General features: G+C 37.0%; 1 protein-coding gene across 11 annotated transcripts in view; it reads right to left on the bottom strand.

Moving 5' to 3' along the window:
- BPTF (bromodomain PHD finger transcription factor) overlaps positions 1-23194 on the bottom strand; it is a gene marked incomplete at its 5' end in the record, with an annotated part of 139257 nt that overhangs the window by 36560 nt on the left and 79503 nt on the right. For 5 of the 11 annotated variants that reach the window (XM_082678170.1, XM_082678175.1, XM_082678180.1 and 2 more), the window contains 11 exons: positions 2269-2377; positions 3271-3422; positions 3639-3800; positions 4160-4406; positions 8897-9020; positions 9830-9980; positions 11761-11889; positions 12639-12763; positions 16992-19305; positions 20388-20567; positions 22724-22862. In XM_082678170.1, coding sequence (XP_082534296.1) covers positions 2269-2377; positions 3271-3422; positions 3639-3800; positions 4160-4406; positions 8897-9020; positions 9830-9980; positions 11761-11889; positions 12639-12763; positions 16992-19305; positions 20388-20567; positions 22724-22862 — 3832 coding nt within the window. The remainder of the gene's footprint in view (positions 1-2268; positions 2378-3270; positions 3423-3638; positions 3801-4159; positions 4407-8896; positions 9021-9829; positions 9981-11760; positions 11890-12638; positions 12764-16991; positions 19306-20387; positions 20568-22723; positions 22863-23194) is intronic. The other 6 variants (XM_082678177.1, XM_082678179.1, XM_082678172.1 and 3 more) reach the window with 3 other exon arrangements.

Raw genomic sequence — 23194 nt, 5'->3', positions numbered from 1 at the left:
GATAAAAGGGCTGGTATTGACTGATTATATGATGGTCATTCAGATGATCCCCAATATGTACATGTTCAATTATGTTTAGATTATCATCAAAATTCAAAAATTAAAACACTTTTTATTACAACCTAGGAGTGTTCAACTTTGGGAAAGGCTAGCGTGGTGTTAGGAATAGGGATAAGTTGACCTGCACACACTCAGACACACACTACACACATCCATCCACCCTCGACCTCTCTGACCACAACTCCTAAGACTCTTACTGTCTTCACTGGGCCCCACCAGCCTCACTGGCCACCTTGCTTTTCATACGACACACCAGACACACTCATATGTGAAGCTATATATGCACATATGCAAGTCTAAGTATATTACCATTTATCATCCATAAACTTTTCTTCTTTACATTAGTTTTATCTTTCCTTTTAGTTGGCTGCCTAACTGACAGCTGTTTTTAAACATGAATAGATACTGAATTTTACCAATTGTCTCTGTAGCATTAACTGAAATAAGGAATCATACTTTCTTCTCTGGGGTAAATTTTGCTTAGGCATTAGGATATTTCCTTTAAAAAAATACTGCTATGTTTCATATTAGAATTATGCTAAATTTGTAAAATGAATGAGAAAGAATTTATCTACCCCTTTCCCCTTATGGCCTGCAACTATTTTTTATAAGAAGGAAATTGTTTCCTAACCATTTCAAAGAATTTTATCCATAAAACCATGAGGTCTGGAATTCTTTTTTGTAGGTAACACTATGGCAACTTTCCAAATTTCTTTCCTTGATGTGAGTCATTAAGACTTGAAATTTATAAGCATAGTATATAATTATGCCTTGTTATTCAAACAGATTTAGTTCCTTCTATTTTTATTGCACTTTCTCATTCCTACTTTTTGTAAACTAGCATTTTGTTCCCCTTTCTCTAGACTTGCAAAAAGAAAATGGTTTAATATTGGCCTTTTCTGTCTTATAATCATTACTTATACTTTACTTCCTTCTTCCTATTTTCATTTAAGACTTGTTTTATATATTTTTCTAACTTCTGGTTAAGATTTAATATGGGTTTTTTTTTTTTTGTCTGTTTTGTTCACCAATATGTTTCAAATGCCTAGAGTAGGTGCTCAAAAATATTTGTTGAATGAATGAATTTGCCTCTCAGTTCAGCTTTGCAGCCTGGCTTAGCTGCTACTTGATAATCTGTTTGTGATGAAACATTTGATGTTTCTTTAACATAAAAGTTACTTTTGAGAACATACGTTTTTAAATTCCAAGCAAGTAAGCGTTCTTAGTATACTACCTTAATGTTAATTTCTAGCTTTACTACAAAAAATGTAGCCTATACACATTCTACTTTTCGGAATTCATCAAGGTTTTACCTGTGGCTCATTATAAGACCATTTTCATACAAATAGTTCATAAATATTTAAAACTAATGTGTATTCCTAAAGGTACAAAAGTTGATACAGTCTGTTTCTGGTCTACTATGCTTCTGTTAACCCCTCCTTGATCTCAAATAGTTTTTGCTTTATACACTTCAATGACATCTTATTTAAAGATCCAAGATTGCACCTTCACTGCAATCTATATCTTTAAGCCAAATATAAAGTGGCTTTCTTTGTCCTAGTTATTGTTTCTTTAAAATACTGAATTCGACTCTGTTCAATATTAGTAGGATTATGCATGTCTTCCCTCTGCCTATCCCTTCTTTCTTTCTTTTTTTGTCCTTTATTTCATGTGTCTTTGACCATCTTTTTATGTTTTACATTCTCTGGTGATTTGCTTTTAGGAATGTTTCTCATAAATGCACAGTTCGATTTCTTTTTTCACTCAATCTTTACAGGCTTCAACTTTTAATATGGGAGCTTTAACTTATTTACATTAAAAAGGGCAGGCACTGCCTCTGTAATCTTGTTTTATGCTTTCCATTTAAATGCTTCTTAGCCATTTCCTTGATTTTATCTTTTGCCACACAGACTGTTTTCTTTGCTCATTCTCTTTACTCCAATGATCTGAATGTATCTATCTCATTTACTAGAGGTTTTAAGAACATTTTTAACAAGCATACTTGGACCTGCTTTTCTCTTATTGACAATGCCAGAAATGAAACAAAATCTTATGGGTGTATCCCATGATGAATCAGAAATTTAGTATGCTTCGAAATCTTAATTCATATTGATATTTTCCAGTATGTAGAGTGCCAAATACAGAATATTATAGATTTCCTAGACTGACTCTTTAGATGTAAAATGATAATACTGGATGGATGAATACCTGGCTGTACCATCACAGGTGTTCGAATAATTGCCTTTCCTAGTGTTGACTGTTGGAGTGGTGTTCTAATCACCGTCATACCAGGGCGGATCTGAGGCCCTGTGATTACCTACAAATAACACAAAGGACAATGAATTAAAATGTTTTTAAAAGACTAAAGCATGATGGACTTAGAACAGATATCTTTAAACATTCCATATTGATAAACATGTCTACAGAAATTACAGAAGTTCTTGGACATTACATATTAAATTATATTAAGCATCAGAATAAAGATAGAACTTTGAGGGGAAAAAAGTAATTTAAAGGAGATCACAAGAAATTCCTTGTCACTGATACCAAGAATAGCCTACAGACTAAAAGGAAGGATACAAGACCCAAGAAAGCTCTGCTCTATAACCACCACAGTTGCTCACAGGAAAATGATGAGTCCTATTTTCCCTGAGCTCCAATCCTTATCTGTAACCTGGAGAACACAGGGGCAAGATCAGAGACCAGAAGTTCTTTCCTAATTTAAAGGAGAGACTACACAGCATATTATTTTCAGTGTTAGGTTTAGAACATTCTCAAGTCTGCAAAACATTAAACTTTTCCCATAATACTAGTGCCAAGGAAATGATGTTTCTAATATGTGTGCATATCAGCTGATAGACTTGTTAATGCTGTGGATTATGTTTTCACTCTACTTCTTAGCTGCATAGCACGTCGTTTTCCTGGGTGATCCAGTATTGCCCACTGTTTTCAATAAAGACATTTTCTTTGTAAAATCCTGGAAAGCAATTCTTATGATTCATAAACTATACTAATGTGCTATTAACTAAATGTTAAAAATTAACAGTTCACTTGAAATGTAAGTAACAGATTTTTTTAAAAATCAGTACTTTGTCACAGATTAAGTAAAAGGTAAAGAAAAATTAGAAGCTGGATTAATCCTGGAAGAGGCCATTCTAAAAACTTCAACCAATGTGGTTAACACCAAATAAACCTGTAAAGAACTCTTACTTGGGAAGTGCTTGTAGTTCCTCCAGAGCTTGAGGTATTGGGCCTAATCGTGACTGTTGCTGTCCTGGGCTGGAATGAAGTAAAGGTTTGCTGACTTGTACCTGTACTGGATGGAATGATACCCAGGACTTTCTGCTGTACTTGAACAACGCCTTGAAAAAAAGATGAAGAAGTAATTGATAACTGCCCCTTTCATAAAACATTAGGTGTTGCTTGGTTCCTGAGGAGAAACCAGGTGTGGCGGGGGTTTATAGTGGGCTACATAAAATGTGAGATCCGAAGACTGAAATCAGTGAAAAGGAAATGAAAAATAATGGCAACAGTATGATCTGGCAAATGTGAATTAAAACTCTTCACATTTCCCTTACCTCCTTGCGTTGCTGGCACATTTACAGCGACAATCTTGCTGTTTGCAGGAAGTGGCAGTTTGGTAATTACTTTTCCTGCCATAGTGACTGGATTGCCTGTAATTTGGAACGTCTGACCTGTGCTGGCAATGGTTGTAGCAGATGTGGCAGCTGTGCTGGTGGCTAATGGGGTATAAGACATTTAATAAGCTTCAGATTTAAAATAACCAGCAACGTAGTGACTTCTAGGAAGGCACCAATGCATGAAATGTGGCTCATTTGGTATTTTTAAGAAAACATTCCTCTCCACTCAAAGTAAGTGAACCATGTAAATGCTGAAAGTGAAATAATGTAAGAGAGGAGTTTTGCTAATGTAATATTATGAATATTATCTGTAACAAACCTACTGTTACAGTTTGTTTGCTCAATCAGCTGCAGAAGAAAAATACTTTTCTAAAGAAACATTTCATTTCAGTAGGTAAAGGACTGAAATTTCTTTTTCTTGAATGAAAGCAATCTTTTATTTAATCACAGTTGTGTACCTGAATTTGACTGGCCTTGCTTAACCCAGGTAGCAAAGGTCTGATGAAAGTTCTTGTTCTGCTGGAATGTTACTGTAGCTGGAGATCCAACTTTAGTAGTTAGTACCATTTTAGTGCCAGTTGTAACTGAGCCACTTATGGGGGCCACCATAACTTTCTGTGCTGGAGAGATGGTACTAGTTGTACTGTTTGTTGGGGAAGTAGTGGAAGCTGCAATTACTGTAGGCTTCTGCTGTTCCAATCGTTTCTAGAAAAGTCAGGGAGAGAAATCATGAACCAAAATCGTTCCAAATAAAAACACCATTCTGCATGAAGTCCAGCCACATTTCCTCTCAATCTAAGAAAGTGCACCAAATTTCTAAAATATTTAACTTCTGAAAATATGCCCGTACAAATTTACACTTGAATTTAATTTCTCGAGGGAGGCAACATTTTTATGACTCTAAATCACATATACTTTATTAAAAGCAGTAAGTTTTTGGTAACATAAATTTGAAATGATCAAGTTTTTCCAGTCTGTGCAAAGGTCCAAGCTTTCAGACTGAAAGTGCAAGAGACGTGGGTGATCTTACTGGAGACAGGGATACCTTGCGATTCAGCTGTGGGGTTTAGAACAGACAGACAGCAAATGATGGGACCTGTCATGTTAATTTACCCAATCATAAAGAACATGTCAATATGTAAGTATCACTATTCAAGTTGGCAAACCTGCAATCAAACAAGCTGAAAATAATAACTAATTTTACTAGATTTGTATTTTTCAGTTCAAGTATTTTTACAGAAAAATCCTTTAGACTATTTTATACAGAACGGTATAATCGGATCTTTCAGACTATAGTGTTATTAAAGACGATTTGCGTTTCTTTACCCAGAGATTGCTGCCTTTTCCTGACAGCTTATCGACATGACAGTTTAAGTTTACACATGTAAAAACTACAACTTGATCTTTTTGAATTATAGTTTCCTCAGTGTATATGCCCAGTAGTGGGATTGCTGGGTCATATGGTAGTTCTATTTTTACTTTTTTAAGGAACCTCCATGCTGTTCTCCATAGTGACTGTACCAATTCACATTCCCACCAGCAGTGCAAGAGTGTTCCCTTTTCTCCACACCCTCTCCAGCATTTAATTGTTTCTAGATTTTTTGATGATGGCCATTCTGACTGGTGTGAAGTGATACCTCATTGTCGTTTTGGTTTGCATTTCTCTAATGATTAGTGATGTTGAGCATCCTTTCATGTGTTTGTTGGCAATCTGTATATCTTCTTTGGAGAAATGTCTATTTAGGTCTTCTGCCCATTTTTGGATTGGGTTGTTTGTTTTTTTGATATTGAGCTGCATGAGCTGCTTGTATATTTTGGAGATTAATCCTTTGTCAGTTGCTTCGTTTGCAACTATTTTCTCCCATTCTGAGGGTTGTCTTTTCGCCTTGTTTATGGTTTCCTTTGCTGTGCAAAAGCTTTTAAGTTCATTAGGTCCCATTTGTTTATTTTTGCTTTTATTTCCATTTCTCTAGGAGGTGGGTCAAAAAGGATCTTGCTGTGATTTATGTCACAGGGTGTTCTGCCTACGTTTTCCTCTAAGAGTTTTATAATGTCTGGCTTTACATTTAGGTCTTTAATCCATTTTGAGTTTATTTTTGTGTATGGTGTTATGGAGTGTTCTAATTTCCTTCTTTTACATGTAGCTGTCCAGTTTTCCTGGTTCTGAAGAACCTAGGGGAAGGACAGGAATAAAGATGCAGACATAAAGAATGGACTTGAGGACACAGGGAGGGGGAAGGGTAAGCTGGGATGAAGTGAGAGAGTGGCATGCACATATATATATATACTACCAAATGTAAAATAGACAGCTAGTGGGAAGCAGCCACACAGCACAGGGAGATCAGCTCAGTGCTTTGTGACCACCTAGAGGGGTGTGATAGGGAGGGTGGGAGGGAGATGCAAGAGGGAGGAGATATGGGATATATGTATATGTATAGCTGGTTCACTTTGTTATAAAGCAGAAACTAACACACCATTGTAAAGCAATTATACTCCAATAAAGATGTTAAAACAAACAAACAAACAAAAAAAAAACCTACAGCTGGCACTGACTACAAACCTGGTGGCAAACCCTTTACCCCTTCATTATCTTATTTAATTCTTGGACCAACCCAATAAAGTTGCTGGTTCTGTGATTTAAAGATGAGGAAACTGAGACTTAGGGAGGTTGTAAAACTAGCCCAAGGTCACAGAGCTAGTAAATGCTGGAGCTGAGTCGTGTACGAAGATCAAATTCCAATGCTGAACTATTTCTTGCCATCAAACACTGCTCATCAAAGACAGCATACCTAGTCTTTTTACTGTTACTTTTGTATATGTCCTGTATGCCTTAAAATAATGTGAGGTATTTTACATAATTTCTCATTCCTCAGAAGAAAATGAGGGCTTCCCTGGTGGTGCAGTGGTTGAGAATCTGCCTGCCAATGCAGGGGACATGGGTTCGAGCCCTGGTCTGGGAAGATCCCACATGCTGCGGAGCAACTAAGCCCATGCGCCAAAACTACTGAGCCTGCACTCTAGAGCCAGCAAGCCACAACTACTGAAGCCCGTGTGCCTAGAGCATGTGCTCCGCAACAAGAGAAGCCACCGCAATGAGAAGCTCGCGCACCGCAACGAAGAGTAGCCCCCACTAGCTGCAAGTAGAGAAAACCTGCACGCAGCAACAAAGACCCAACGTAGCCAAAAATAAATAAATAAATAAATTTATATTTAAAAAAAAAAGAAGAAAAGGAGCTTAGTTTTGGATTCTTGGAAATGTCATCCAATTGGATCAGTTAAAAAATAAAGGAGGTGGGCTTCCCTGGTGGCGCAGTGGTTGAGAGTCTGCCTGCCGATGCAGGGGACATGGGTTCGTGCCCCGGTCTAGGAGGATCCCACGTGCCGCGGAGCGGCTGGGCCCGTGAGCCATGGCCGCTGAGCCTGTGCATCCGGAGCCTGTGGTCCGCAACGGGAGAGGCCACAACAGTGAGAGGCCCGCGTACCACAAAAAAAAAGGAAAAAAAAAATGAAAAAAAAATAATAATAATAATAAAGGAGGCAAGAAAAACAAAACAACTAAACCCATAGTTATTTTCTGGGGCTATGCCTTCAAAAATTGGAAATGTTGACTATGGGAAATATAGCCAATATTTTGTAATAACTGTAAATGGAGTACAACCTTTAAAAATTGTATAAAAAATTTTTTAAAATTACAGGGGGAAAAAATCACAGGTTTGACATGTCCACAAAATCTGCTGGGTTTGTACACATGTTCAAAACAGCAAGTTTGTCATTAAACTCTAGCTGTCATTATTTCTCAATTTTTGCATGGAAAAAAAGTTTCGATCATATTCATTGCTAAATTTGGAAAACATTAAAATGAAGATTGACTTGTTTTGAGAAAGATATTTTAAATAAATTTTTTTGTTTGTTTGTTTTTTGTTTTTGTACGCAGGCCTCTCACTGTTGTGGCCTCTCCTGTTGCGGAGCACAGGCTCCGGACGTGCAGGCTCAGCGGCCATGGCTCACGCGCCCAGCCACTCCACGACATGCTGGATCTTCCCGGACCGGGGCACGAACCCGTGTCCCCTGCATCGGCAGGCGGACTCTCAACCACTGCACCACCAGGGAAGCCCCTAAATAAAAATTCTGAAGTAATATATAGATTAAGTATATACTGCTCTGTTCAATTAAGCTATATACAGGTGCATGTCCATCACCTCAGAAACTGACACACATAGGAAAAGCAAAGAATACAATGTTCTTGGGGGACTCAGAGAGGTAATACATCACCAAGTTCAGGTTCTGACTTTCAACTGCCAGAGAAAAGCTCATTATCAAATTAAAGAAATTGACCCCCTGGCCCCCCCCAAAAGTAATACCTTGGGTTACATTGTAGAGATGACAAAACACATCCATAAAATGAAAAACAAAATGACTAGCCAGTCTTTCTATGAGTGGAGAGATAGACATGACAAAATCCAGAAGTGCTGTTATCTCAAACTTTGATCTAAGTGAAGATGACCTATAGTAACCACTGTAAAATATACAAGAACTTGAAAAAATATTTTATAAAATATGAGGAAAAAGGTAAAACATGAGGAAATGAGTCTGATTTATTTATGTAATATGTAATTTTTAAGTAAGTTATGTGTAACTAAGTTAATGATACCTATTTTATCTATTTCTATTTTATCAATATCCTGAAAGTTTATATATTCAAGTTTGGCTAAAAACTTTCATAGTATCTTCTTATTAGAAGGAAGGGGTAATTATCTTTTATTTGGGTCCCTAAATAGTCAGGCACATATGGTACATCACAGTATGGAAATACTAAGAGACCACAGTAGCCTGATGACCACCAATTACAACAAACTTATACTTTTAGTAGAACTCACTTTTTCATAGACTACAGAGATTTTACGGATTGGAATTTTACAGGAAAAAATTATCTTTAGAAACTACCCTTTGAATTATAAATATAATAAATAAGAGAAATTATACTTCAAACATTGTTCTTCAAATGTGTACACTTTTTGCAAAACCAAAGCTTGGTATATTCACAGAGCTATTTTCAAGTACTGAAATTAAGATATATATGAGATACACGTAAAAATAAAACCACATGAATATAAAATTACTCTGCTTTTAGTGTGCAAAAATTTGGCTAAAAATGTCAATTCGCTGCCAGGTGGGACTGGTACCAACTCCCCCACCTGCTGGGCAGCCAATCGCTGCTGTTTGAGATGAGCCTCCATTTGGGCCTTGAAGTCCTCTGCCTTCTTCTGTTCACTAACCTTAGCCTGTTGCTCAACTGCTTGTGCCTTTTCTTTCTCCACTCTGCAGGGAAAGAAAGGAGGAATTTATCAGAAACTACAGGCATACCTCATAGATATTGTGGGTTTGGTTCCAGATCACTGCAATAAAGCAAATGTCGCAATAAAGTGAGTCACATGATTTTTCTGGTTTCCCAGTGCATATAAAAGTGATGTTTACACTATACTGTAGTCTACTAAGTGTGCAATAACATCATGTCTAAAAAAAAAAGTACATACCTTAATTTAAAAAATACTTTATTGCTAAAAAATGCTAATAATCATCTGAGTTTTCAGTGAGTCGTAGTAGTAACATCAAAGATCACTGATCATAGATCATCATAACAAATATAATAATAATGAAAAGTTTTGAAATACTGTGAGAATTACCAAAATGTGACACAGAGACACAAAGTAAGCAAATGCTGTTGGGGAAATGGTGCCTACAGACTTTCTCAATGCAGAGTTGCCACAAGTCTTCAGCTTGTAAAAACCGCAGTATTTGCGAAGCGCGATAAAATGAGTATGCCTGTATCCTACTAGGCATCTGGCATCTAATATTAAGTGAAATCTGGTTAAGTTCCACATCATACAAAAAGTATAAAATTATTTCAATTTAAAAATAAAACATTTAAATTAAGGTAATTCAAAATTGACAAGCAGATAATAACTCATAAAAATTAGAAAGAGGACGTTAATAAACGATACACAGCTAGAGAATCAAAAGGTGGAGCAAAATTAGGACATATCGAATAAACTATTAAAGGGGTAATTCTTTAATTCTGAAGTGATAAAAATCTTCAGCATCTGATCACATATAAACCATTTCCTTACCTCTCAGCAAACGCCCTGATCTCCCATAATTCCAACTCTTCCTCTGCTACCCAGGTTTCAATAATAACAGGGCCAGTTTGCTTGGGCGTTTCTGGTCTCTTTGGCCGCAATGCACTCGATCGAAGGCCTTTCCTCTGAGGCGTAGGTGTTTCTTTGGAAAAGAAATCGGAGTATTTTAAGCAATATAGCTTCTAAATTATAGTACTTCTGGCATCTTCTCTTATATCATGAAAAGCAGGGATTGGCAAACATTTTCTTAAAGGGCCAGATGGTAAATACTTTAGACTATGCAGGCCAGATGGTCTCTACTACAACTCCTCAACTCTGTATCATAAAAGGAGCCAAAGACAATACATAAGTCAGAAAGTGTGGCTGTGTTCCAATCAAACTTTATTAACAAAAGCAGATGGTGGGTCAAAGCTCATGGTTTGCTGGCCCCTGATATAAAAGCCTTATTAGCCTTTCCACAGCCTGTTCCCTCTGCCTGGTACACTACTCCTAGCCTCCTTCCCCCTCATTTGACTGGTGCCTAATTCATCCTTCAGACCGCAACGTGGATACAACCTTCTTCAAGAAGCGTAGCGTGTTCCTCCCAGCTGGGCTGGGTGTCCTTGAATTGTACAACTCTGGCGATCTGTATTTCCCTATCAGGGCACCGAGAAGAGGGACTGGAGACTTACTAATGTAAAGGAGGGATCGGAAACTATTAAGAATAGATATAATCTCCAGTGATAAGATTCTAAAAATAAAAAGTAGGGACAGACAAGCATTGAACCTTCCCGTATGTTCAGGGAAGAGGGAAGCAGTAGAATCACAGGCAAGCAACAGAAGGAAACTGAAACAGCAGCAGGACCTGGATTGTATGAAGTGATACAAGAAAAGAAAAGTGATTCAAGGAGACAGCAGTGGTTTGCATCAACGGCTGTGGAGTCAAGACTGACGACTGGTCAGGAACGCCTTCTTCCATCTGTGTGTCTTTGCCTATCAACTGAGCTGTCTATTCCTGTTCCAGGACATTGTTTTAGTTATACTAATATTTCATCATCTATTAGGGCAGCTACCCCCTTATTGTTACTCTTTTCAAAAAAGCCATTCTCATTTATTCTCCAAGATGAGCTTTTGAGTTGATTCAATCAAGATTCAAAAAATTAAATTTATCCATTTGGGGACAATTAACTTCTATAAAATAGTAAGCTTCTATTTATAGACAGCATCTTCTTTTTACACGTTTCTTCATAGTTGTTCCCCTAAGTATTTTTACTACACAGGTAAAATAAAATTATTTATTTTTGTCTAATTATATATCTTGAATCTGGACACCTTACTGGACTCTTCTTAGTGTTAATAATTTTGATTCTCAAGTATAGAATTATTATACCTTTTCTTTGCTTCCTTTAGAATAGGGGCTGGATTCCATTGTTCTATGTATTTGCCACCTAAGGCCTATCATGTAGGTGTCTATAAATGTTTCCTGAGTAACTCTTTATGCCTCTTAGGTTATTTCTACCCTGACCACTGAAGTATTACACAATAGCTTGAACCCTTGAGTCAACAAATCTTCACTGACCACTTATGTGTCAGATTCTACAGCAGGTTCCAGGACTACAACCAGACAGACTCAAAGGCTTGAGTCTTGGAGCTGACGGTCTGGTGTCAACCACTGCTCCATATCTTTAATTACTGATAAAAGAGGTATTTGTACCCTTCCTCTGCCTGGTACCATGACTGTAGGCATCACTGTGTGTCTAGTGGAATTTTGCTATGTTTACTGATTAAATATCATTTTAAAAACAGAATAGTTTGTGATGAAAAAGTATTTTTTTCTAAAGTTGAATAAAGAGTTAAAGAAACAATTATAATCAAACTTCAATTCATAAAAGATATGGCTAACAGGTAAATAATAAAAGAAAAGACTTATTTCTACTCCTTACCTTTTGGTGCTTCTGGAACTCCAATGGGGCAGATGATTTTCCTGATACAATATTCAGATCGAATGCCATAAGGACCAACATCTCGCCTCTTAATTATTTCTGTTGTTGTGATTTCAGTTTCAGATGTTTCTATGGTGATTTAATTCACATAGTATTAATAACCACCCCAAATATTCAGAGAATAAAAAGGTACAACATCTGGTACTTTAAAAAGAGACTAGGGGCTTCCCTGGTGGTGCAGTGGTTGAGAGTCCGCCTGCCGATGCAGGGGATACGGGTTCGTGCCCCCGTCCGGGAGGATCCCACGTGCCGCGGAGCGGCTGGGCCCGTGAGCCATGGCCGCTGAGCCTGTGCGTCCGGAGCCTGTGCTCCGCAACAGGAGAGGCCCGCGTACCGCAAAAAAAAAAAAAAAAGACTAAACCTTTGGAAACATTTGCTTAATGAACAGTTGCAGGACCATCACTAGATTGCAACAATACTGAGTTTCTTCGTCACTGAAAATTTCTCAACTGAGCAAAATGCTGTTTGGGCACAGCTTAGTTCCTGGTGGCAAAATTCGGTCAAAATAATAAAAACCCTAGGAGAGCAGCAGCAAGCACAGGGTTCCAGATGTCCCAATTTAAATGATTTATACTGTGCGGTAAGAAATATCTTTTAAAAATTCACACTGGTTCACACATTAGTGACTACCCTTATAATGTGAAACGCCCCTGCCCGGCCCCCAGGGTTTTATAGCATGTGTTGCTAAACTTGACCAAAGCCTTGTTTTTAAAATACTAGCACTATATTTTAATAAATAACAGACATGCTTAAAATGAAGTGAACTGTCAAGAGATTTTTCTCTTTTAAACTTAAATTCGAAAATAAAAAACCGCTACCTGTCCGTGTAGTCCCTCCTCCTGGAGGAGCCTTGGCTGCCATGTCATCCCATCTCAGACTTGCCCACAGTAACCGCAACATAAGACTCACTCCAGCTAAGGACTTCACAGTCTGAAGTCTATACCTGAAAGAAAAACCCAAGAAAAACGATGTATGTATACACACACACACAAACACACACACACACACACTCACACACACACTCTCTCTCTCTCTCTACTAAACTGAAGGATTGTTTTTTGTCCTCATTGTGACTTCAATATTTATCATATGGCTTTATAAGCACTTTGGTTATTATATGTTCCTTAATAAAAGAACTTTTTTGTTCCCAGGCATGACATGCATCTAACAATTCACAAAGGGGCTATAGTTACCTCAAATGCCATATAAATACGTAAAACAAAGCATATTTCATTGTAAGACTGATATGGCAACAATTTACAAAGATTTTATAAATTTAGCCTAATTCTAAAATATGTGTTAGAAAAATTATGAATGAGAGCATATATGGAGAAATAAATAATTGTGTGACAATATGATAAGTGATCTGAAGAAGAATAAAATCTTAACTGATTTTTGCTGAAACAGACTGAAAATGTTTCAATTTTCTCAAAAAGCAAAACAGAAAGACCTCACAAATCCAGTAAGACCTTTCCAGATGGACAGAAATTTTGTACTGAAATGGTGGTTCTGCAAAACACAAAGTACTGGATGATGAATGCTGCTAATACTAACGTTACTTTAACAACATTGGTGTAGTTTTAGAATCCTATGATACAATGAATAATAAAAAAGGACATTACTATGTTAGTTACTAGTCAGGAGACAAAGGAATCTTTGTGTTCAGGTTTTTTCTAAACACTGTAAACAAAGTTATTGAACATATTAGATATTCTTTTTAAAATAATATTAAAAACACATTTCAGAATGAATTTACAACTGCAATGAACATCATGTCTTAAAATGGAGTTAACCATAGAACATTATAAAGCAGCCCTAGGCTGTCAATTCTCTATTAGTGGTTTTGTATAATTAAATATTTTATTGACGTTTCCACATACTTAAATGAATATACTGATTGTACTGTAGGGAAAGCCTATGAAACGAAATAATTTCCTCCTCTAATAGAGGTATACAAGGTAAGTCTTAGACAATTTATATTTGAAAAGCAATGCTTTCTATTCTTAACGTTAAGTTAGAAAAGCAAACAACGTGAGAAAGAGAAAGCTCTAGCCAAAAAGTTGCTGCAACTTCTTAATTTCCCCTCTCCAGCTGTGACACCATTATTTTCTTTGTTGTGCTATCACCCTGTGAATCCTCTGACCTGGACAAAGGGTTCTTAAATTAGAGGGCAAATGTTAATCAGTGCAAGGATGTCCTTACAGGGGGAAAGTGTCTGTCACTTTCAGATCACACCCTAAAGAAATGCCTAGGGAACTTTGGACTCATGGGAGAAAACAAATGAATATTTATTTGGAAAGAGAGTTGTTTCTCATTCTCTCTCTTCTTCCTCCAATCACTCTCAACAAACAACAACTTGAAAGCTTCTCTATTTTACAATGGAAACAACACCAGGTGGGGAACACATCTCATGCATTAGAGCGTGTCCATTCATTTATTCATTCAAAAAATACTTGAGTTTCTTCTATGTGTTAAACTAAGTGAAAGGAGCTGGGGACACAGAAGTGAATTATAATGTCTTCCTGCATCCTCAGGAGCTGTTAACAGAGGAAAGCACAAGGGAGTGGTACCTGATTGGGCCCAGGGATGGGGATGAGAGCTTTGCTGGAGCCTCAGAGGACAAGGGTGAGGGGGCGGCTGACCAAAGGCAAGGGGGCACACATGCGCTGAGGAGGAAGGTGTACAAAAGCACACACTTCTTCCTGAAAACCACATCCGGTGTACTCTGGCTGGAGGGAAGGGGTGTGAAGGTGCAGCGAGAGATGAAGCTGGCACGAGAGAAGAAGGCAGAAGCCAAAATGTGCTGCACCGAATGGAAGGATTAAAGAGTGTCAGCGGCCGTCTATACGGAGATCTCTGCAATGCAGCCAGTTCTGCATGGGTTATAAAGGGGAGTACTTCTCATAGACGTGGTGGACAGGTGACAAACGCTTTCCCCTTCCCAGCCCTGTGGTGGTTAACACATCCGCTTTAAATGCCTGCTCAGCTCAGTCAGAACATTCACAGGATAGATCTGCATTTTAGGAGGATCCTTCTGACAGCACCATGGAGAAAACTACTGGTTCAAAGTGATCATGAAACACAGAATCAGGGCCTGGGGAAAAGGGAGTAAGGGAATGGACAGTGTGGAGGGAAAAAGAGGCCCTAATGAGTCAATGAGACAAGTTTCACTTTTTCAATACTGCTCAGCCTTAATGTTAAATTTAATAAAGACCAAACATGCGCCTTTGGCATTCTTAGCACCTACTCTAAGCATCAGACATATTTTATTCAAGTGTGAGTAGAAAAATGCATTTCACATGCATGGTTTTTATAGCGATACCTTTTTTAAAAATGCATTCTAAAGTCAAGAATAATTTACATTTTTACCCATGCCTCCGTTAGATAGAAGGGATTATGTTTCTCTCAACCTCAGCAAATTAAGACGTTAGCATATATCTGAAGGCAGTATCTGTTTAAAACATACAGGAAGGTACTTCCTTCCATTAAAAAATGAGAAATTAACTAAACAGATAAAAACTGTGCCCCCAGTGCATATTAAAACATAACAATACAAGGTTTCTGAAACCCAGCCGTGCAGAAAAGGGCCCTGGGCAACACGTGAACAGAACTGGTTCAGAGAAAAGTGCTTCGCAGTCAAGCCTACCTTCCATTTACAGAATAGAAAAGAGCAGAAAGGTCGGCCTCCACAACTGCCAGGTCACTTTAATTAAAGTATTTGTACATAGTAACTTTTCCAGTGGGAAAGAAGTTACCTGCAGGACAGTCAAGGATACATTTTGGGACCGCTCTCAATGAAGAAAGCAGAAAAGTGCAGAGTAATCCTACAAATCCATGAACTGTAATGAAGAGTTCCTTGATTCCCTGCAGGATTCTGCAAATCCTTCATTGCAGGCCCTGCAGAGAAATTGTACTTTTCAGCTGTCTCTATTGAATGTGTAATGGAGTGATGATATTTTAATTCAAATCAAAAGATGAGTTATTAAAAACTTGGTCAAACCAACTATGACTGGTCATATTAATTAATTCCTTTATAGAGAGTACTCATTTACAGTCTTTTTTTTTTAATACTAGCTAATTGTAATATAAAGAAAACAAGAAAAGTATGATTTCAACTTAAAGGAACCATACTAAAGACACACAGAAATGAAGCCTAAAGTGAAAATGGAGTCTGCTCAGGAACCTGCTGACATCATGAACTTGAGGATCCTAGCGAAATCTCACTGCAAACAAGACCGTTCCTAGTTTCTGAGCATGTCCCACAGAACTCTTATGTTTTCAATGTTCATGTTCCATCCTTTTCAATTTTAAGGGTGAAAAGATAAAAAGACAAGGACACGGAAAAGCACAAAGCAAGGACAAATACGTGAAATGTGATATAGAAGATAAAGTACTGGACTGGGATTTAGGAAAACCAGGCACTATTCCTAACTCAGTCCCTCTGGGACCAGAGGCAAATTATTATGCATCTAAAAAAGATATGAATTTCTAAGATCCTTTCCCAATTTAAAACTACATGATCTTACAACTGCCAACTCTACGTACTTATAATTTATCCCCAAAGCTTAATGCCCAGAAACTTTTAAATTAAGACTATTTCTGGGTTTAAAGAAACTCCCTAAGACATCTCAGACTACCTTTTCTCACATAAATAACAGAGAACTCCAAAACAAATGCCTATCATGCAAACAAATTACATCAAGAAGATTTCCTACATTATGATGAACCTTGTGTGATTTACAGGCATGTTTCCTATGTCTTATGTTTTTATGAATTACCTAATAGAAATAAAATACAAACATTCCAGAAAGTTGGTGATTATCCAATTCTGTGATTATCTCACTCCCAAAGCAAACACATGGCAATAACTTGGGAGGTTAGACAAACAACTATGTTTGACACATTTCTTTTGTCTTGTGAAAAGTGAAGCTGAATTTCATTTTAAAGGATTCCCTTACATTTTCAGTCTTTAAACATTTTTCCCTAAGTAAACTTTAGTACCCACCAGCTGGCCGAGTTAAAACCTCTCTGTATCTTATTTCCATTACTAACTTTGCCCATTAAATATATATTTCCCTGTCTTATTTCTGTTATCTCATAAATGAGATATTTTTATTAGATAATTCTTTAAAAACTTTCTCCCTCCCCCAAATGCATTTTAAAGTACATACCTCCAAGTGATACCAAAGGTTGGTCTAGGAGAAGGATATGGCCATATATCCAAGGCAGGTTTTGCATTATAATTAAAATAAGGGACTTCTCGGATTCCTCCTTTTCTGGCCAATTTTTTTAGGTCATCATTGGGCAAAACAAATATGCTCTTCTTGCTGCTCTTGGTGATGAACTTTCTGTACGATGGCAGAGCTGTACCTGAACGAGTCTTCTTGGGTCTTGAAAACTTCATGAGTTTCACTTTGTCTCTTGTGGAATATTCTTTGCTCACGGTCATAGATGTTACCAGAGTGCCTCCTGCGGTGGTCAGTGAGTCTGTCACTGTCGTGGTGACCACAGTTTTGCTCTGCTCCTTCACAGAGATTATGTCCACACTGCTGCCTGTGGAGGGCGTGGAAAGCTTTGTTACCGTTGTAGTGGTGGTTGTGACAGTGGACTTGGCACAATTTTCTGTGGAAGAGACCACAGTCTGCTTATCAACTTTTGCTACCTTAATTACGGTTTTTGATTCTGTGGCTACTGTGGACGTCATGGTGGTGACTTCTGTGATGACTGTTTTTCTTTTAGATTCTCCATTGACATTTTCATCTTTGTTGGTGGGCGGGCCATTTTCATCAATAAAATCATTACTGAAGTTAGAGTCCTCTCCAGAAGTAACAGGAGACGAAGTAACTTTCTTAACTTCGCAGGTTTCAATTTCCATGTCTTCTTCCTGATTGGCTGAACTGCTGCTTTCTGGACAAGATGGCAGAGGCGTGGTAGCTTGGGTACCCTCAGACTGTTTGGTTGATGGCAGGGTCTCTAGGCGATCTTGGTAGTCGCCTTCAGTATCCGAAGACCTCAGTAAACATGATTTTGTTTCCAAGTTGTTTTTTTCATTAAAATCTTCCATGATGACATCACCATTCATGAATGGCTTTACAGCAGATTCTTTAACAGTCAAAGACTTAATATCATTTTCAGGAATTATTTTATTTATATTATTAACCTTTGGTTCAATGTCACAACTTCCTACTTTACTCTCAGAAATGTCTTTCAAGCATTCACCTTTCAAATATACTTTAGGTTTATTATCTTTTCCATTTATTTGAAAGGTACTTGCTTTCTGTCCTTTCTTTTCAGACTCTCGGTTTTCATTATTCTTTTTGTCAGTGACACTTTTCAGATTGATTTGATCGATACATTTATTAAGTGGTCTCTCCTCTAATTTCTGATCTTGACTTGTTTTTTTACCATTTGCTTCATTTACCTTAGCCTGCAGCCTGTCGCCACAGTTTCCAGTGGTCTTATCTGAAACAAACTCATGTTTCAATGGTTCTAAGCCTTCACTACCTTGTTCTTGAGTTATTAACTGTTCAGAAATACTTTCATTGCTATTCTGAACAATCATATCTTCTTCACTGCTGTCTTGAATAGACATAGTATCAGAACTATTTTCCAAAGTGCTATTATATTCAGAATCACATCCCAATTTTCCTTCAAAGTCTATTGCTTTTGACAGAGATGGGATATCTCTATCATCAGTACTTTTAGGTACTGATGGAAGTAAAGGGCTCTGGGAAGGAGACACAATGGTGTCATTATCTTCCTGTATGAGTGGTTTTTTGTTCTTATAGATCAAAGTACCAATTTCACCTGCACTGGCTAGTTTAGCGTCATCAATGAGAAAATCACTTCCTTTTGTTTTAATCTTACTGGGCTCCTGGCCTTTACTGGCAGGGTCAGAGAGACTCTCATTTACGTCATTTCGAACAGAATTTTGTTTCTGACAGTTTGTCTCTGCGCTCTGAATGGAGGCATCATCTAGCATTTGATCTTTTGAATAAAGTTTGTTTGTTGTATGATCAGGATCACTGATTCCAAGAATTGAGGAATCATTTTGTGAACATCCCCGAATCAAGTCTTCAGATTTATCGTTACTTGCATTAGAGCTCTGTTCTTGTGTAAGCAAGTCACTTTGACACCCTTCTTTTACTTTTGTTATTACTGGTGATTCAGACAGACTTTTCGAAGAACTTGTGCAGGTCTTTCCTATACCCTTAATTCCACCCTCCAACTTCATTTTCTCGTGGCGTTGTTTTTCTTCCAGTGTAAACTGTTTAATTCTCCTTTCAAGAAGTCCATCTAGTTTGGATGATTTGATTTTCTTTTTATAACTAGTCCTTAGATGAAAACCCTCACTGACATTGACCACATCTACTTGAGAACTTTCCTGACAATTTATATGTGACTCTGTTTTCACATCATCATCTATTTCCATCGGTTCTTCCTTAAAGGATTTATCATTGTCAGAGTCTAAAACTTCTTTTACATCTGTGAAACAAAGACATTTATATAAATGTAATTTTTAGTCTGAAATGTGGAATTCATGATAATATTTTCACTTTAAAAAATACCAGTTTTTATGATTTTTACTCAAAACCTTAACTATAAATAGCTATATATTTAAAAGTTCCTGATATGATTAAAATAGGTCAATGGACAGGGCTAAACTTTATAAAAGGTTAAAAAACACATACATTCCAAATATTTAAATATTCTGATTCCTAGTATCTAAAAATGATGGAATGCCACAAGGAAAAATAACTTAGTATGTGATAGCTATTGCATATACCAGTACCTTCACATAAGATTTTGTACAGAGTATTTTATGGTTATTTTATGGTTATAAAACATATTAAGCCTCATGCATTATCTAACTTATCTAGTTTTTAAAAAAACAACTTTTCACAAAAGTCAATGTAAGTTCCTCAAAAGGCTGAACATACAGTTATCTCTTGATCCAGCAATTCCACCCCTACGTATTTACCCAAGAGAAATGAAAACATATGTCCATATAAAAACTTGTACATGAATGTTCATATTTCCATTATTCTTAATAGCCAAAGAGAAACCACCCAAATGTCCACCATGAATGGATAAACATAACATGACGTATCCATACAATAGAATATCATTTGTAAATAAAAAGGAATGAAGTATTGATACATGCTACAACATGGATGAAATCTGAAAACATGCTAAGTGAAAGAAGCCAGACACAAAGGACCACATACTACCTGATTCCATTTATATGGAATGTCCAAAACAGGCAAATCCATAGAGACAGAAAGTAGATTGGGATTTAGGGAGGACTGACTGCTAGTGGGTATGAGGTTTCTTTTTGGGTGATGAAAAATGTTCTAAAATTGAGTATGGTGATAGATGAACAACTCTGTGAATATAGTAAAAACTACTGAATTGTACACTGTAAGTGGGTGAGTTATATGGCATATGAATCATGTTTCAATAATGCTATTATCAAAGAGACATTGCAGTACCTTTCCTGCTGTGCGAACTAGATCCAGTGCTTTCTTATCACCCCCAGGCTGCCCTCCACACTTTTCTCTCCTTACCTTGGTCCTTCTTCTCAGTAACCTTTGAAATGTCCATTTCACTTTGGTCTGCTCCTTTTGTAGCATCTGAATCTTTTACCTCGCCTTTCTCAGAATCAGACTCTGTTTTTATTTTTTTTGGACTTCGTGGACTTTTTCTTCTATCTGATTCATCCATATTTTCATCCATATTATTTTTAGCTAAAAAAAACCCCAAGTATATAGTAATTACAAGTATGTCAAATATTAGCAATTTACTTTAATACACCTAGTTTAGTGGAAATTATCAAGTATATTCCAGCAATTTATACTTTTTTTAATTCAAAAAACCCAAAATACAAAAGTTGAAGCTATTACATTCTTTCTTATATGCTCAGCTGACCTAAAGCATAGAAGTAATGACTACAGTTTAGATGTACTTCAGAAGCCTTCACATATGAGACTATTTCAACCTGTTCACTGACTTCACAAAGTCTGCATCAGTGGTTTCTAACATACTTTGTATTACAGAACCATATTAGAATTGGATAAATGCTATGATCCCCTACCCAGAAAAAAAGTACATACACAAGCTTTTGTAATAAATTTCAATGGCATTTGAAATTTGAATACAGTTGAAGTTTATCTATAGATTCCAAGTTAAGAATACTGAAGTCTGTATCACAGAAAAGAGAAATAACCGAATGCAATGTGTAGCCTTGTTTGGGCCTGATTTACTACTGGTTTCTTCCCTGCTGCCAACTGGGAGGAAAAGACTCAAAAGATGCTCCAAGACCAACTTGGTACCTGCTAGATAAAGGCCCAGCATTTGGACAATAGAAAACCCCATGCTAAGGAAAGTGGACACAAAATAAATTTGCAAAAGCCTAAATATTTTGCATATTGATAATCTGGATTTTATTACATAGGTCAAACACAATTAAAGAAAAGCTCTCTATAATTCTTTCTAAGTGCTACACAGGTAACTGGAACAATGAAATAGTAATAAAAATTATAACAATCTTTTAGAATTTATTATAATGGACATTTAGCTTGAATATAATCAGATAATGTAAATGAATACTGAATATTTCTATTTAGCAAATAGAAAGTTATTGAACATCTGCTATATGCAAGACACTCCTAGTCCCTAAAATATAAATTCCAGTGAGCTCTATAAAATACATGTTTTTTTTCTGTTAAAAGGTAATTCAGTGACAACTTTCCCACATTAACAGTTTCAAAAATCTACTGGTTCAGGTTTCATGAGAACCATTCACAAGGAAGCCAAATCAGTTAGCTAGGTGTGTACATAGCACTTATTTGGCACTACAGCATGGGCTTCACAGGAAAGACCATATCACACCATAAATTAGCAAATATGCTGCAAAGTGAACAGAACTGCTTTTGAAAATTGCTTAGATAACAAAGGAGAGACAACGTGGTAGAGTGCAAAAAGGGCAACGGAAGCGCCATCTGTGTGACCTTCAGTATGGCACTTAACACCTTCATGAAATAATTTGTTTATTTAACATGAGTTTCAAAATATTTACCTCCTAAAAGGGCAGTTCACCTCTAGAGTTCTGTGATTCTAAACACTAAAGTTGGGACTTCCCAGCTGGCGCAGTGGTTAAGAATCCGCCTGCCAATGCAGGGGACACAGGTTCGAGCCCTGGTCCGGGAAGATCCCACATGCCACGGAGCAACTACGCCCATGCACCACAACTACTGAGGTTGTGCTCTAGAGCCCACAAGCCACAACTACTGAGCCTGCGAGCTGCAACTACTGAAGCCTGCGCACCTAGAGCCCGTGCTCCACAACAAGAGAAGCCACCACAATGAGAAGCCCACGCACCGCAACAAAGAGTAGCCCCCACTCGCCACAACTAGAGAAAGCTCAGGCGCAGCAACGAAGACCAAACGCAGCCAAAAAATAAATAAATAAAGTCATTAGCCAGTAGCATAAACTGAGTTACTATCTCCTTTATGTGATAGTGTTATGGAAGCCTCTATCGCTTTCTTTCTGGTTTTGTTAAACGTTACAATGCCGAGGTCACCAGACTGTGTTTCCTCAAGAAGTCAGGCAGTACTGAATTTAAGATTTTAGAAAAACAGTTAGGTAGCTGAGGCCTTCTTTCTTTTAACAAGTTTTATTCTATCATCTTTTTAAGCTAAAATCCTAGATACCAAAATCCCATGAATAAAGGTAATTTTAAAAACTTTAGAGTTTATAATTATTAAACTACATTAGTAATTTTTCACATTCTAGTAAGAATTGCAGAAAAACACTTTCATCCAAAATATAGTCAATATACTACAAATTTTTAAGAATACAAATCAGAAACAATTATGCAGGAAAAACAGCTTAAGTTACTTACTTTCTTCTAATGACTTTCTGTAATTCACGTTAGTATTGCCTGGCAATTTAGGAACAAACCTATAAACATGAGTTTTACTAATCCAGCTCCAACCACCATATCCTGTTACTCTGTATTCCTCTCCTTTTTGTTTCCAAACCTGGTGTAAGTGAAAACATGCTGATTAAACAAGGATGAGAATGTTTTATAAAGCACATGTGGTTTTACACATTTTTACTAAATAAAATCAATGGTCAGGCAAATTAATCTACCAGTCCATTTTATTTTCACTGAGAATCAAAGATTTATGAAGAAACTTAATATTCCTTTCTAATATGAAAAATATAGAACAATTTTACATTTATAACAATTTCTACAAATTGGTCTAATGACTCACCTATAGTCTACTAACATAAACCTATGCTTATAAAATTGCCAGAAAGAATTACTTCATTCCAACTACGTTAATTGAAAGTGTGTCAAAAGTAAAAA

The sequence above is a fragment of the Grampus griseus genome, assembly GCF_964374135.1.
Source record: "Grampus griseus genome assembly, chromosome: 20".
NCBI lineage: Eukaryota > Metazoa > Chordata > Mammalia > Artiodactyla > Delphinidae > Grampus > Grampus griseus.
This window is presented reverse-complemented; position numbering and strand designations above follow the sequence as displayed.